This window comes from Garra rufa, chromosome 18 (genome assembly GCF_049309525.1).
Source record: "Garra rufa chromosome 18, GarRuf1.0, whole genome shotgun sequence".
Taxonomy (NCBI): Eukaryota; Metazoa; Chordata; class Actinopteri; order Cypriniformes; family Cyprinidae; genus Garra; species Garra rufa.
In genome coordinates this window covers 7,556,931-7,574,197 of record NC_133378.1, presented here as the reverse complement: position 1 = coordinate 7,574,197, position 17,267 = coordinate 7,556,931, and the positions used below count along the sequence as shown (strand labels likewise).

At 39.3% G+C, this 17,267-nt stretch overlaps 1 protein-coding gene across 1 annotated transcript in view; it reads right to left on the bottom strand.

Moving 5' to 3' along the window:
• The window catches only part of zbtb46 (zinc finger and BTB domain containing 46), a 103,070-nt gene that overhangs the window by 11,053 nt on the left and 74,750 nt on the right, over positions 1 to 17,267 (bottom strand). The window contains exon 3 of the mRNA XM_073823421.1: positions 3,159 to 3,428. Within this exon, the coding sequence (XP_073679522.1) occupies positions 3,159 to 3,428 (270 nt within the window). The remainder of the gene's footprint in view (positions 1 to 3,158; positions 3,429 to 17,267) is intronic.

Sequence of the window (17,267 nt, the reverse complement as noted above, 5' to 3'; positions counted from 1 at the left end):
GGTGGGAATTCACGGGTTTGACTGCTGTTCGGGTGCACTTTCACGGGTAGAAGTTTGGAAAAACACGGGTAACGGGTTGCCTGGAATGTGGCATAACGCTCTCAGTTGGTCGCACGTGCATATGCTTCGGTTTCATTTTTTTTTTTTTTTTTTTTTTTGCTACAACATGGGATTAATCAATGCTCATTGCTGATAAATAGTTTGTCTGTTATCATAATTTATAGTTTTATGGTAACGTAGTTAACATTCAACCCGTTCTTTTTCATTAGTATTATTTGTGATTTTAATTTTGTGAACGGGATTTCCGCTATTGGAATGGATGCTTTTCACTTTCGAATTCATGATCTCGGTTTTGCTTACATATATAGGCTACACCTATCAATTTTAAGATTAAAACTAATTCCTAAAAGATGGATTTGTTATTTTTAATTAAAAGCACAACAACAATAAAACAAAACTAGCTTATATAGCATTTATTAACAAAAACTAATAAGACGAGGCATGGACTCCATCACATGCTGTGTTATATGCAGACTAAAAAATGTATTACAGGGCACCCAAACACTGATCAATCAAATTAATTAATAGAAAATAAAAGAAAGCCTCTAAAGCGTAATGTGAGCTAAACGGCAAAGATAACAGGGTTTTCAAAATGAAAACAAACAAAAAAAAGTAAAACTAAACTGGCTTTCGGTGACTGTGCTTGCGTGTTTTTTTTTTCCTAAAAACTGACTGCCTCTGAAACGCTCGCTGTATGGAGCAGACACTTTGGAGCAGTGCAGCATGCACAACGCACAAATGCGAGCACGGCAAATTTTAACTCACACATTCTAAAAAAATTGTTGCATATGTCCAGAGCCACTTCAAGCTTTTGTAAAATTAAAACCGAAACATTCAAAAGTCTATAACAAAGATGAACTGTTAGCGTTGCGTGTGAATGTAATGATGTGTGTCATTAATCGATCTGTACTATAACATGTAAAATGGGAACATGAAAGGAATATTCTAAACGCAACTCATGTAAACACCTTAATCATATTATTATCTTATTCAGAATAAGGTCATTAATTAGATCACTGGTGTCCATGTAAACGTAGTCACTCAGACCAATTTTGTTAACTGGATTAACTGATTCACTAAAAAGATCTGACTCAAAAAAGCAAATTACGTCATTTAGAGTCCACTCTTTACACTCCAATCAATTTGCAAAGGATAAAATCCTTGAATATCCTGTTCTACTCTGAAATATGCCATATCACAATGGGTAAAACGGGTTGCGAAAGGTGTTTCATGTTGACTTTACGGCGGAAGTAAAGATCACAGGAACATCCTGGCAGTGCTGGTGGAAGGCAGGGCTCGTACATTAGCGAGATGATCAGATTAATGCTTCTCTACGTCGTCTTTTAGCTGGAGTTTGGGAGACAAAAGCTCCTGTGGCGTGAGTGACAGCCACTGTGTTTCATCCTCAAGAGTGGCCATTAAGACTTAATGTAGTTCAGCAAACACACACTCTTGAGCCTGCCCTAAGGGTTTTAAGAGCAGGAGTGGTTCAGAGTTGTCCTCCCTCTCCTATTCAGAAGACTGAACTTAAACAGACAAAAGAGACAATTACCAACCCAGGACAGAGGGAGAGAGAGAGAGAGAGAGAGGCAAAGAAAGGGAGAGAAGGAGACATAAACTCACAAAGGAATAAGCCAAAAATAACAGAACACACTCACAGACCCACACGCATTCAATACTTTGACAAAGTGATTGAGTGTGGGCAAAAACTGGGCTTGGCGATCCCAAAGCTTTTATGAAATTCAGTGCCATTCATAAAAGCTCTGGTGTTTACCGAGGACGTATTGCACCGCAAAAATGCTACTACTCACACACACTTCAACAAAAGAACTTGTTGAGGGCATAAATATGTATGGACGCATCTAAATATGTCAAACTACAGTCTGGAGATTCTAGTTCTTTCTCAGCCGAGTACATTCAGATGTAAAATTCAACACTGACTTCTGTCTGCAGCCATTCAACACGCTATTTTACATTTATCTAGAGTCATTATGAGCACACTGTAATACAAACTAACTGTACACGGCTGCAGACTTCATATCTTTTCATTGTTCCTTCATAAAATAAGATATTAACACATGAGTGTTCTGAGTATGTCATTATAAAATTTTCATCATGCAATTTTGTACATATCATGCAAATAGCACATAACTTCATTAAACAAAATAAGTAGGTTGTTAATATCAAATATAAAATTATCTGGCACTGTAATGTCTTAAAAAAGAAATAAAATATGAAGACCCTAAAGTTTCTCCTTAGTTTCAAAGTTTTCCTTTCCATTATTAATAAATCATTAAATGTCTGCAACCCTGATTTTCAGACATACAGTTTTAGGGCACACTTAACTGAATGGAACATGAAGGTCAAATACTACATGTGAGCTTTAAAGCTATAAAATGGCTGTTCATTTTAAACTGTCTAAAGCTGATTGAAACCACTGAAATGAACTAGAAAAAATCATAACCTTGATTAAAAGTCATGAAAAAGATTAAAGAAAATGGAAACCAATTGCACAGCCTTTTTCACTTATACAAGTATATACATTTTAACCTACTCATACATTGTCATCCACACCAATGTAGTCTCTAAGACACAGTCAACTAACAGGATTCCATCATAGCCTATAGACGACATAGGGGTTTGTATAAGTCAGCAGGACTTTACTCATAAAGACGTCTATCAGCAATCCACAAGGGCACAAAGGTTTACAAAGACATACAGAAACGTACAGGAGAGGTTTCAAGCATTCACTGGATCACAAAGGAGTCCTAAAGCCTATGAGTCTCTGTATAAGAAACTCCAAGGTTTGTGGACGCATAACATGATTAAGTGAGTCCTGAAGAACTAAATGACAGCACAGCCTTTAAACATCGTTTATGGAGGAGACCTACAAAAACTCAACAGCACATACTGTACGGCCCAGTGTATAAGTGTCTTGAAGTTCCTACAGAACCCTATGGTTATTAAAGAACTGTCAAAACCTACAGGACAAGCAGGAGCACATCTACGTCCCAATGGGATTCTATCAGAGCCTAAGACTCCCTATTGGACTCTATGGAAACTCCATGAGAGAGGAAACGGACCACAGTGTGACTTACGGGAAAGCGAGTGTCCTCCCTTGGGCAGGTAGTCGAACAGAAGCTGGTTCTCCTCTCCGAGCATCTCTGCCCCCAGAGACAACAAGCTGTTCTTGCTCATGAGGGCGGCTCGCAGGTTGGCCACCGAGCCCCCTCTCTCCTGGGCCACGGCCTCATCACGCTCCCCGGAAAGAAACCCGCCGTCCCCCGCTGCGGCCTCCTCCTGCTTTACCAGGAGGTCCATGCGCTCGCTGCGGCTGTCGGAAATGTTGGGTTCCGTCACTTCTGCACCTGAGAGCGAAGAGAGGAATGTTAATGAATTCTCAAAGACACAAATACACAGCCACATTAGAAGACGGGAATTTGTTCGATAACACGCGAGAACAGGTTCAGAGCCTTTACAGTTGTTTTATGGCTAAAAATATTTTTTTTTTTCAATTAATTGATCTTGTGACAAGATGTTCATGTCTTTCTTTCTTCAGTCGTACAGAAAGTATGTTTCAGGATTTCTCTCCATATAGTGGACTTCAATGGTGCCCCCGAGTTTGAACTTCCAAAATGCAGTTTAAATGCCGCTTCAAATGGCTCTAATCAATCCCAGCTGAGGAAGAAGGGTCTTATCTAGCGAAACGATCAACCATTTTTTTTTTTAATAGAATTTATATAGTTTTTAACCTCAAATGCTTGTCTTGTCTAGCTCTGCATGAACTCTGGGTCAATACAAAAAACTCCCATCTCATTTACTCCTCCAACTTTAAAATCGTCTTACATCGCTGGAGAAGTACAGACACAGTGTTTACAGAATGTGCAAGGAGGATTCAAACCCTTTACAAAAAAAGGTAAAACAGTGATGTAGGACGAACTAAAAGTTAAAGGAGAAAATCAGATTTCATGCAGAGCTAGACAAGACGAGCATTTGAGGTTAAAAAGTATATAAATTGTCGATTTTTTTTAGAAATTAACTTATCGTTTTACTAGATAAGACCCTTCTTTCTTGTCTGGGATTGGTTAGAGTCCTTTGAAGCTGTATTTGAACTGTATTTTGGAAGTTCAAACTCGCAGGCCACCATAGAAGTCCAGTTTGGAGAACATTCCTGATTTCTTTTTCTAAAAAAACATAATTTCTTTACGACTGAAGAAAGAAAGACATGAACATCTTGGATGACAAGGGGGTGAGTAAATTATCTGTAAATTTTTGTTATGGAAGTGAACTTCTCCTTTAAGATTTTTTGAGGAAAACATTCCAGGATTTTTCTCCATATAGTGGCCTTCAATGGGGATCAGCGGGTTGAAGGTCCAAATTGCAGTTTCAATGCAGCTTCAAAGGACTCTACACGATCCCAGCCGAGGAATGATGGTCTTTATCTAGCTGTGCGATGTGCATCCACAACTTCACACATTATATAATCAAGTTGGAAAGGGCACACATGGTTGGTTCTTCAGTTCAAAAAGGTAGGGTAGGTTGAAAAAATCTAGTTTTCAAAATTGTCCAACATCGTTGTTTTAACTTATTTTTGTGAAGTCCGTTTGACTTTCTTTGTGTGTTCGCTTTGTAAACACTGAGTTGTACTTCAGCCTATGTTGTGCGTGACCTTTCCAATGTGATTATGTAATGCAAAGTCGAGCTAGTGCAAGACGATGTGATTACAAAGTATATACATTTAAAAAAAAATTTTTTTACAAAATGGCCGATTGTTTGGCTAGAAAATAGCCCTTTAAAGCTGCATTGAAACAGCAATTAGGACCTTCAACCCATTGATCCCCATTGAAATCCACTACATGGAGAAAAAAACTCAAAAACCTTAATTTCTTTTCGACTGACGAAAGAAAGACAAGAACATCTTAGATGACATGGGGGTGAGTACGTTATCAAATTGAATCAAAATGGGAATCAAATCGCATATGAGTTTGCAAAACAGAATTAAATTGAATTCCAGCCTCGATAAATAAACCATCAAACAGAGAAAACTATTTGATCCTTGCTGTTTAAACTTTTTAAACATCAGGAAAAAAGCAAAGCGAATCTTTACCTTCCTATTCATTACTACTGTCAAATCAGGCAACATAGAGGAGGCTGCCAAAACTCACACGCATACACACGTCTCCTGTCAAAGACAAGGACAACTGCTTGGATGTAAGAAGTCCAAACTGTAAGAACAGCAGTAAAAAAGTGGCAAGACACAAAACAAAAACAACAACAAAAAATGATTTACCAGAAGAGAGCCAGAGAGGCTTGTTTAGACTAAACTGACAGCCTAAAGGAGTAGAGCTTTTCAAAACAGCTGTCAGTGAAGCTCAGATCACTGGAAGCCTCAAAGCGGCATGAACGACAGCGCAGCCGGCAAACCGCTTCAGTCATGGCACCGCAAGACCCGCCCACAACCTGCCATACTTCACACCACTTAATTACACCTTACATTAGGACAGCATGCTTGCAGAAAATACACATTTACGCTCTCTCTCGCGCACACACACATACACACTCACAACTAGGCTCTGAAGCGTGTATTGTGTTTACACAGTATTCTCTAGGGTCTGGATGAACAGACAGAGAAATGGAGACAGTGTGAGGGGATGAAACATAATGAGTGTTATAAACCCCCTCCCTCAACACACACGCTGTATCTGAGGGCCTCCCAATGACAAGCACGGCAACTTCATCAACTTTGAGTTTTAGAGGAGGATTCGGCTCATTTCCAGAGAGGGAGAGATGTGAGAGTGTGTGTGAGAGAGAGATGCTCATGAAGCACTGACCCCATAAAGATCTTATCTTCACTTCTGGTGTCCACAGCCTGGAGTTCACAAGAAGGTCACTCATGGATAACAGAGTCTCAATCTTTAAACCTACTGTGGTTACTGTAACATTTGAGTTAACAAGCAAAGCTGGTTTTAATATTTTATTGTTGGAAAATAAGTGCTGTTTAAGCAGATACTGTAGTTTCCAATATTTACCTTAGTGGTTGTGCCAAGCTGGACTTTTGTTAGCATGAAGGTCAATGATAAATAAAACGTGTTCAATGGAGTGAACTCAAAAGAGTTAAATAAAAGAAAGAATAAAAGGGGAAAAAAATGAAAAAATCTAGAGTTCTTTGAAATGTACTGATTGTATGTGTTGTTATACCATTTTCAACAATGATTTTGATTCAACTCTGTGTAACCATCAAGGAAACAGAAATAACATTTTTCTCACATCTTGAATATATGTGAGTAGGTACAGTTGAAGTCAAAAGTTTATATACACCTTACAGAATCTGCAAAATGTTGCTTATTAAAATGCATACAAAATGCATGATATTTTTTACTTAGTACTGACCTGAATAAGACATGTTTACACATAGTCCAGAAAAGAAAATAATAGTTGAATTTATACAAATGACCCTGTTCAAAAGTTTACATACACTTGATTTTTAATAATGTGTTGTTACTTGAATGATCCACAGCTGCGTTTTTTTTGTTTTTTTTGTTTAGTGATAGTTGTTCATGAGTCCCTTATTTGTCCTGAACAGTCAAACTGCCCGCTGTTCTTCAGAAAAGTCCTTCAGGTCCCACAAATTCTTTGGTTTTTCAGCAGAGGACAACTAAGGGACTCATATGCAACTATTACACAAGGTTCAAACACACTCTGATGCTCCAGAAAGGAACACCATGCATTGAGAGCCAGGGGTGAAAACTTTTGAACAGAATAAAGATGTTTCAATTTAGTACTGCCCTTTAGAAGCTACAGAAGATAGTTGCATGTTTCCCAGAAGACAAAATAAGTTAAATTTACCCTGATCTTCAAAATCCAAAAGTTTTCACTCCCCTGGCTCTTAATGCACCGTGTGCATTCTGGAGCATCAGTGAGTGTTTGAAGCTTCTGTAATAGTTGCATATGAGTCCCTCAGTTGTCCTCAGTGTGAAAAGATGGATCTCAAAATCATACAGTCATTGTTGGAAAGGGTTCTAATACACAAAAATGCTGAAAACCCAAAGAATTTGAGGTACATGAAGGATTTTTTTGAAGAACAGCAGGCAGTTTAACTGTTCAGGACAAACAAGGGACTCATGAACAACTATCACTAAACAAAAAACACAGCTGTGGATCATTCAGGTAACAACAGGTATTAAGAATCAAGTGTATGTAAACTTTTGAACGGGGTAATTTTTATAAATTCAACTATTAATTTCTCTTGTGTACAATATGTAAACATCTTTAATGTGAAATATCTTATTCAGGTCAGTACTAAAAAAAAAAACATGCATTTTGTTCTGCAAGGTGTATGTAAACTTTTGACTTCAACTGTGCAGTGAAGCAATTTCTAAGGAAATAAAAATAAATGGGAAATTACTTTTCTTTTTGAGAATTTGATTCCTTTAATGAGTTATTTTCCCATCACAGTTAAATCACCCTGACTTTTTCAATTCTAAATAATTTTTGAATTTCAAAATTAGTTTATGTGTAAAGGACATTTTTTAAATGAGCGTCATGTCTTTGACCCATAAATTCATACGCCCTGATCCACTTTAAAGTTTATTCAGGCCAAGAACCGCCCATTTAGACAGGAACTGCTCTGGTCTGACCAACATGTAAGGCAACTAACCACAATTTGTTTGTTTTTTTCAAATGCTATTTAGGGGCTATTTTCTAATAATCGTTACCATCCCAAGTTCATAGTCAAAAAAGCAGATTAAAATTAGAAAGTCTACAGAAAAGTAAACTTTATGCAATATCTATTTAATTTACCCCTATGCAAAAAAACTGAATATCTATCTCACTAACCTGGCAAACTCTGAAACTCACAAACTTGACTGTGTCTTATGGTGGACTAGTGCACTTTGACTCACAGAAGTTACATAGCAGCCAGCCAATCAGACTGGACCTGGCATTGTTGCAGTCATTTCAGAATACCACTATGCTGAAAGTCCATAGAGAGAGAGAGAGAGAGCGAGAGAAAGAGAGAGAGCATGTCTTATTCTCACAGTCCGGGGTGCCGAAAGAAGTAATTGTGAAACAGAATAAGAGGGAGGATGTGGAAGATGTAGAAATGAGAGAGGAAGTAGAAATGTGGAGGTGAGAGAAACAGAGAGCGAGAAAAAACAGAGAGAGGGAGATGTCCGCCACTAAAAACAAGATCATTTCAATATAAATTCATCATTTCTAATTTATGTAAATGTTTTTCATTCATGGATTCTGCGTAGCGGTAACTCTTTCTTTGAAAAATGATGAATGTGTGTTCATGAATGTCTGGCTGCATGTGTGTAGCTCAATTGCCACAGGGGAACATTCCACTAAAACCAATGGGTTAAACACAATTCAGAGAGGTGTGTGTAAATCTGTGAGAGGAGAAGTGTATTATGGCTGCAGCATCATACAACTGACCCAGAGCTTTAGAAACAATCATAAGATCAGCCAAAGATAGTGTGTGTGTGTGTGTGTGTGTGTGTGTGTGTGTGTGTGTGTGTGTGTGTGTGTGTGTGTGTGTGTGTTCAAGAGTTTGAGTATGTACACTGCCGCTCAAAAGTTTGTGATCTGTAAGATTTTTAATGATTTTAAAGACGTTTCTTATGCTCATCAAGGCTGCATTTATTTGATCAAAAATACAGAAAAAAAATGTAATATTGTAAAATGTTATTACAATATAAAATAATGGTTTTTATTTTAATATACTTTCAAATATAATTTATTCCTGTGATGCAAAGCTGAATTTTCATTAGGTGTTACTCCAGTCTAAAGTGATCCTTCAGAAATGATTCTAATATGCTGATTTATTATCAATGTTGAAAACAGTGCTGCTTAATATTTTTTGAAAGCTGTGATACTTTTTTTCAGGATTCTTTGATCAATAAAAGGTTAAAAAGAACAGCATTTATTTAAAAAGGTTTTTTTTAACAACATACACTACTGTTCAAATGTTCGGGGTCAGTAAATTTGTATTCTTTCTTTTTTTTTAAAGAAATTAACACTTTTATTACTAATACTTTTATTTACTGATTTATTAAAGATTTTAAATAAATAAATATTGTTCTTTTTAACTTGTTATTTATCAAAGAATCCTGACAAAAAATATCACAGGTTCCAATAAAATATTTGCCAGCACAACTGTATCCAACACTGATAATAATAATAATAAATCAGCATATTAGAATGATTTCTATCATGTGACACGATGTCACAACCCTGTCTGTCATTGGTTTCACCCATTGTCTTCCCCTGCCATTCTGTTGTGATTTGGTTTAGCCCTATGATTAGTCTTCGTTAGTGTCATCTGTATCACCTGTGTTTTCTTGATTAGTTTGCCTTTATAAGTCTGTCTTTGAGTTTAGTCTTTTGTCGGTCTTTAACGTTATCTGGATGTGTGTGAAAGCCCTCTGTGTTCCTGCCTGTTCCTGCCTTGTTCATCTTGGAGAATTCTATTAAATTTACTGTTGATTGTTAATCTCGTCTATCGTCTCGTCTCGTCCTGCACACCCGCGTGACAGAAAGACCGACCCAAAAAAAAAATTTCACGGCGTCTTCCCCTGCGTTTATTTTCCGTTTTTTTTGTATCAGTGTTTAGTTTTGTTTTTTTTTTCCCCCGTCATGAATGATCCCGCCGTCCTCATCCTCCTCCTGAAGCAGGGGAACCGCTCTCTCGAGGACCACACCAGAGACTTTATATTCCTCGCCCCGTTTACGCACTACCCGGACAGTTGCCTATGCACGTTCTACCGCGTGGGACTTAATGATAACATCCAGAGGCAGCTGTCCGGGGAGGGTTCTCGAGAGAGCCTCGCCGACTACATCGAGTGGGTGCTGGTGTCCAGCAGAGCTTCGTTGACCGCGAAGGATGACACCAGCCCCACTCCAGACCCAGAGCCCAGCCCAACATCACCCCGACAAGCGGAGTTGCAGCCCGAGCCCACCGACGATGGAGAGCCCGAGCCGAGAGCGACAGAGCCAGAGCCGACTGCTACATCCGCGACGGTGGAGTGTGACGTGGAGCAAGAGAGGGCTACAGAGAGCCCTGCCCACTGCACCACCACTGGGGGTGAGAATGAGCAACACTCTGGGGACTTAATAGACTTTTCCACAGAACCACTGGCCTGCCTGAACTTCCCACCCACCCGCCCTCTTCTGCCTATGCCTGAGGCTCCGCTGGTCCCGTCCAGCCATCCTGAGTCTCCGCTGGTCCCGTCCAGCCATCCTGAATCTCCGCTGGTCCCGTCCAGCCATCCTGAGTCTCCGCTGGTCCCGTCCAGCCGTCCTGAATCTCCGCTGGTTCCGTCCAGTCGTCCAGAGTCATCGCTGATTTCGCCCAGCCTTCCAGAATCTCCGCTATCACCTGTCAGTCCCCCTGCTCACCCTCAGTCATCCACCTGTGCAGTGGGCTCGCCGCGGGACTGCCAGCTTCCATCGGCGTCTCGGCTGGAGGATTCCTCAGCTCCGCCTCCAGCCTCCGAGTCCTGGACTCCGCCTCGGCCCTTCCACCCCGCGGTTCCACCACGGCTCTCGACGCCCTCCTCTCCACCGTTGCCCGTCGATCCACCAGCTCCACCGGGCTCCATCGTCTTTCCGGCTCCGCCCTGGTCAGTCGTCACCCCATCGGCTCCTCAGGACTCTGCTCCTCCGGCTGTGCCTCGTCGCGCCGTCCCACCGGCTCCTTGGGACTCCTCCTTCCTGCGGGCACAGCCTCCATCCTCTGTCGCTCCGGCTCCGCCGCGGATCTCCGGGACTCCGCCTCCGCCTCGGGCGCCAGAGCCTGCTCCACCTTGGCCCTCCGGATCCTCGGCGTCACCCCGGATCATCGGCTCTCCGTCTCCGCCTCGGGCTCCTCCGCCATCTGCTCCGCCTCTGTCGGTCGGCCCCATGGAGTCGGCACGCCTTCCTCCACCATGGCTCCTCCCTCCGTCGGCTCCACCGTGGGCCGTCATCATGGCTGTGGTCTGGGTCAGTTCCTCCTGCTTCAGGTCCCTCCTGTTTCCTCCCTGGCTCCTCCCACCTTCGTCGCCCCCCTGGACTCTAATGACTTTGTTTGTTGTCCCCCTCCAGGGGTACCGTCCTCCGCCCAAGCCTCCTCCCTTATGTACTCTGTTTTTTCCGCCCCTCTCGTTTCTTCCACGGCGCGAGGACGCGCCTTTCCGGAGGGGGGCGTGATGTCACAACCCTGTCTGTCATTGGTTTCACCCATTGTCTTCCCCTGCCATTCTGTTGTGATTTGGTTTAGCCCTATGATTAGTCTTCGTTAGTGTCATCTGTATCACCTGTGTTTTCTTGATTAGTTTGCCTTTATAAGTCTGTCTTTGAGTTTAGTCTTTTGTCGGTCTTTAACGTTATCTGGATGTGTGTGAAAGCCCTCTGTGTTCCTGCCTGTTCCTGCCTTGTTCATCTTGGAGAATTCTATTAAATTTACTGTTGATTGTTAATCTCGTCTATCGTCTCGTCTCGTCCTGCACACCCGCGTGACACACATTTTGCAATATTACTGTTTATATTTTCTGTCTTTTTGATCAAATAAATGAGCCTTGAAGAAACTTCTTTAAAAAACATTACAAGTCTTACTGATTCTTACAAATTTTTGAGTGGCAGTGTAAATGTGACTATGTTTAAAAAACAGACACAAAATAAATCAGATGCATATTTTTGGAACTGTGGCTTAGCGGTTGGGCCTTGGTGCTCAGGTGGGAAATGTGGGTTTAAATACTCAAATGAAACTGCAAAACCACTGCTAGTTTCCAAACTGTTTTATTAAACAATGCCAATCTTAAAGAGACAGTTCACCCAAAAAAGAAAATTCTGAAAATTAATTACTCACCCTCAAGTCGTTCCAAACTCGACCTTCGTTCGTCTTCAGAACACAAATTAAGTTATTTTTGATGAAATCCGAGAGCTTGCATAGACAGAAACGCAACAATGTTCAAGGCCCAGAAAGGTAGTAAGGACATAGTTAAAATAGTCCATGTGACATCAATTTTATGAAGCTATGAGAAATCTTTTTGTGCGCAAAGAAAACAAAGGTGACAACTTTATTCAACAATTTCTTCTGAAGATAAACAAAGGTCTTAGAGGTTTGGAACGACATGAGGGTGATAATTTAATAACAGTTTTCATTTTTGGGTGAACTATCCCTTTAACTTGCAGTTACTGAGTGGTATACACATGAAAATTTGTTTTAGCGAGTAATAAAATGGAGTTTGGCTGGTAACTTTATTAGTAACTGCAAGATATGCATGGTTTAAATTGCAATAATAGTCTAGTTGTAGATGGGAAAGAAATACTGTTGACAAGTAAGCAGAAAAGTGAAAAAAAGGACAAGCAGGGGAAAGAAATGAGAGGAGTGGACAGGTCACACACACACACACGCACACACACACACACACACACACACACACACAATGATGTGCACAAACACACACAGGCAGAGTTAATTAAGTTGGGGGAGTGGGGAGACGGGAAGCGGGAATTCATTAGATAAGTTCACCCTTCATCTGTGGGCCGGGGCCACAGGAGTCAATCAATAAAATGGATCCGCTGCTCCCAAATGCCCCAAGACCCGCCGCCCACAATGAAGAAGAGGAGCAACTCGCCCCTTTGACCCCGATTTCTCCCCCTACACACCTGCCCCGACCTCTCGCCAAACACAAACACATTACAGCCAACACACTACTGATGCATTCGGTTTTTTTAAACACCACACATTCCACTCCGTTGCGCTCTATAATATCTCACCGTTCATTACGTCCCACTCAACGCGAGATACAGGAGGGATCGTTCCCAGAGCCGTTATGAGCCCACTGTGATACACATCTAAATGGACAAACACACACTCTACACTAATGCATGAGGAAACCGAAACAGGGTTCTGTGTACAAGATGATACTGTTTCATATACAGGCATCAACAGGCAATTCGGGCACAGAAGGTTTACAAACACGTATAGAAACCTATAGGAAAGCACTGCCGTTCCAGCAGGAGCACATACTGTACAGCATGAGCAGTGCCAGTTCTGATTCATCTGGTACCATTAGCCAAAGCTAGGAAGATAGGCGTAAACATGCATAACAGAAATAAACATTTAAAAAGTACAAACATGTACTAACATCATGAGGTTAAAATATTTCTCTTTACGTTTATACATCTAACATACTTAAAGGGATAGTTCACTCAAAAATGAAAATTCTGTCATTATTTACTAACCTTTATGTCAAACCAATCCAATATTGTAATCACAATTATTTAACACGATTATGACTGGGTCCAAAACTTTATATTAGTGATTAATTTAAAGATACAACAGAAAAAAAAAAAGAAAAAAAAAAAATACTGAATACTTTTATGCAAGTCTAAAGTAGTCTAACAGCCTACTACAGAAATTAAATGTAATTATTTGAATGTAAAATAAAACTGCATCTTCACTGTAAGAATTAAACATGATTTGTTTCTTATTAAAACTACAAAAGTCCTTCATTCAAGAGCAGTGAGTGATTTTTCTTTGTATTTTTACGTTTTATTAATATTAAGCACAGAGACGGAAGAAGGAATATTTGTTGCCGCTTTAAGAGCCACACGGATCCAATATACTGTTACACACGTATGACAAGGGTTTACATGAATAGTCACCAAGCGCCTCATTTTGAAATATTTTTGCGTGTATTTGACCGTTTAAGCGCACCTTGAGCTAAAAGATAACTTTACATGTCCGTGTTCTGCGCCGTCTCTGAGCGCATACACAGGACAGCACAAGTTGTCTTTCTCGCTTTTAAAAACACAACATCTAAGAAACATTAATAAAACAAGCACGTCATGTTTTTTGAAAGTCATGATTTTGCTGATTTGCATGTGAAATTAGGCTTTTATGGAGGAGCGAAAGCGCACCACTGGAAATTGGTGGAATCGTTTCATCGTTTCATCTCGATTACTGTATTTTCATGATCGTTCAAAGCCGAAATGGAAATCTAAACTGAATTTCGATTAATTGCACAGCCCAAATCCAAACTCATAAGTGTTCATCTTCGGAGCACAAATTCATTTTTGATGAAATCCGAGAGCTCTCTGACCCTGCATAGACAGCAATGCAACTGACACGTTCAAGACCCAGAAAGGTAGTAAGGACATCGTTAAAATAGTTTGTATTTTGTAGTTTTCGTAGCTTCATAACATTACAGTTAAACCACTGTTGTCACATGGACTATTTTTTCGTTTTGTCCTCGGATTTCATCAAAAATATCTTCATTTGTGTTCTGAAGATGAACAAAGGTCTTACGGGTTTGACAGAACTTAAATTTTTGGGTGAACCATCCCTTTAAGGCGAGACACTGCAGGTGAATAGGGTAAAAAAACTATGAACTAATAGTTATCAGTTTACTTACCCAGTCGATTGATTACTTTGATAATTGCAAACATTTTTTGTATTACAAGTTTTCTTATGTTAGGTTTAAATATGCAAATGAGACATTATTTAATGAAATATGCGTAAATTGCATACATTTCTAGTACAAAAATCTAAACACTGGATGAAGTCAGTTTCAAAATTCTTGTTTAATTTTTTTTGACATCTTAGAGGTAAAAGTTTTTACAGAGGGAATTTTGGGCATCTCATTTCATCACAAAAAACGTAGAACAGACAGGAAACACTATATTTTTTACCATTTTTTCAAGCAATTATATATGAACAAATCCCTCTGTAAAAACCTTCATGATATAGACAGGAATAAAAATGTAAAGTTTGGTGTGTGTAAGTGCTACTGAAGTGGAGATTTATGGCTCAGTGGAGGAGAAAAAACTCATTTTGAGAAAACAGCCTTAAAAAAATATGTCAATATCTATTGACACAAATAGATAAAGTGCTATAAAAGAAACACTTAACAGTATTTTTTTTAGATGTTTTCTTTCCACTAGTCGAATAAACACTTTATAAAAAAAAAAAAGTCCAAAAACTTAAACTTGATATGTGCATGAAAAAGTTTTTGCCTGTACTGTCTGCCCTTAAAAATAATGTAATATGGCTATTAAATGGAAATAGGCAATACCACTTAGATATACTATGCTACTAAGATTTTACCAAATGTCTCTTATGCAGGGTTGCCAGGTTTTCACAACAAAACCTGCACAATTGCTACTCAAAACTAGCTCAAAACTAGACCAATTGCGTTTCAAGGGGGTTCCCTGGTAAAAATCGCATTCCGAGGGGTAAAATATGCATTTTTGGCAGGGTTTTCCCTGGTAAAATTCACATTTCAGAGGATAAATATCACATTACAGACATCAAAACAACCCGTGCAACAATGGGTTTTCCCATCTCCATGGGAAAATCACAGACGTGGCAACACTGCTCTTATGCTTTCAAGGCTGCATTTATTTGATTAAAATACAGTAAAAACAGTAATATTTTTTTTGAAATATTATTACACTTTAAAAATAGCTGGTTTCTATTTTAATATTATAGTAAATAAACATTATATACTATTTTAATATAATTTATTCCTGCAATGCCAAAGCTAGATTTTTAGCATCATTACGCCAGTCTTCAGTATTTTTTGATACTTCAGTCAGAAAATGCTTTTACCTACAGCAGTCATAAAGAATTGCACATGCGCGTGTTGAACTTAACACAGTTGTCTCTTGTAAATGATAGGGAGCTTTTGCATGTTTGTTTTAAATGATTATAGATAAATACTCCACTTCATCCACAAGTCCTTTTCTTCTCTGTATTCTGAAGTTGGCATTTTTACTGCGTGAGAAATCCCTTCAAATAATCCATTGCATGAGAGATCCATCCAAATGATTCACACTGAAACACGAAACGATTTTTACTAAGCCGTTCAGCCAATTCATGGAAAAGAACCACCCCAAATAAGTGACTGATTTGATTAGGCATCACTTATTCTGATTCTAAACAGAAAACAGAAAAAAACGTGTAGGTTCATGGACACTCGCTATATAAAGTAAAGGCTGGGATACACTACGCAACTTTTGCTGAATCATACACTTGCTGACTTTTGAAATGGTCAGAGAGAAAAACTGGACATCATACAATTGAACGACTGAGGATCACGCACTGCCAGACATTCAAGTTGTTCCAAATACAACAAACTCACTCAGAAACACTAGAATACAATGACAAATGAAAACAATATGTCTTCTAAAATCAGCTCAAAATATTAAACATGTTTGATAGCCTCTTACTAAATGGACTGAAAGTCTGAAGTTAAAAAATATGTGCCCGTTATACATTACATGTCCAAAATTCACAAGGAATCTTAAGGGAGAAGTTCACTTCCAGGACAAAAAATTACTTTCTTTCTTCAGATGTAAAGAAATTATGTTTTTTGTGGAAAACATTTCAGGATTTCTCTCCATACAGTGGACTTCTATGGTGCCCGCGAGTTTGAACTTCCAAAATGGGGTTTCAAAAGGCTTCCCAGTCAAGGAAGAAGGATGTTATCTAGCCAAACAATCAGTTATTTTCTAAAAAAAAAAATGTACAATTTATATACTTTTTTTAACCTCAAATGCTCGTCTTGTCTAGCTCTGCGTCAACTCTGTGCATTCTGGTACAAGACAGTTAGAGTATGTCGAAAAACTCCCATCTCATTTTAAAATCATCCTACATCGGTGCGTAAGTACCGACCCAGTGTTTACAAAGTGTTTTGTTTGCCTGCTATCACCCAAAATGACAATTCTGTCATCATTTACTCACTCTCAAGTTTTTTTTGAACGTAAAACATGTTGAACATAAAATGTATTTTGAAGAATGTGGTTAACCAAACATTAGCTGGTCCCTAGTTACTTCCATTTGCATTTTATTTATTTTTTCCCACTTTCAAAGTAAGTGGGGATCAGCTACTGTTATCCACATTCTTCAAAATACCTTCTTTTGTGTTCAGCATAAGAAAAAAAAAAGGTTTGGGACAACATGTGACTGAATACATTTTTGGTTGAACTGTCCCTTTAATGACAATCGGCATCATGTTTAATTCTGTCGCTTTAAGAGCTGCACGCATCTAATATACAGACGCACATCTGTTTTTCTCTCAACTTTTTTGTTTCACTTTAGATATAACCAACTGTGTTTATAAGTAATCCTTGTGTGTTTGACAGTATTAGCGAATCAGACGCAAAAGATAGCTCAGTCTAGTAATCAGGCGCTGTTTGACAGGCCAGAACAGCGTGCG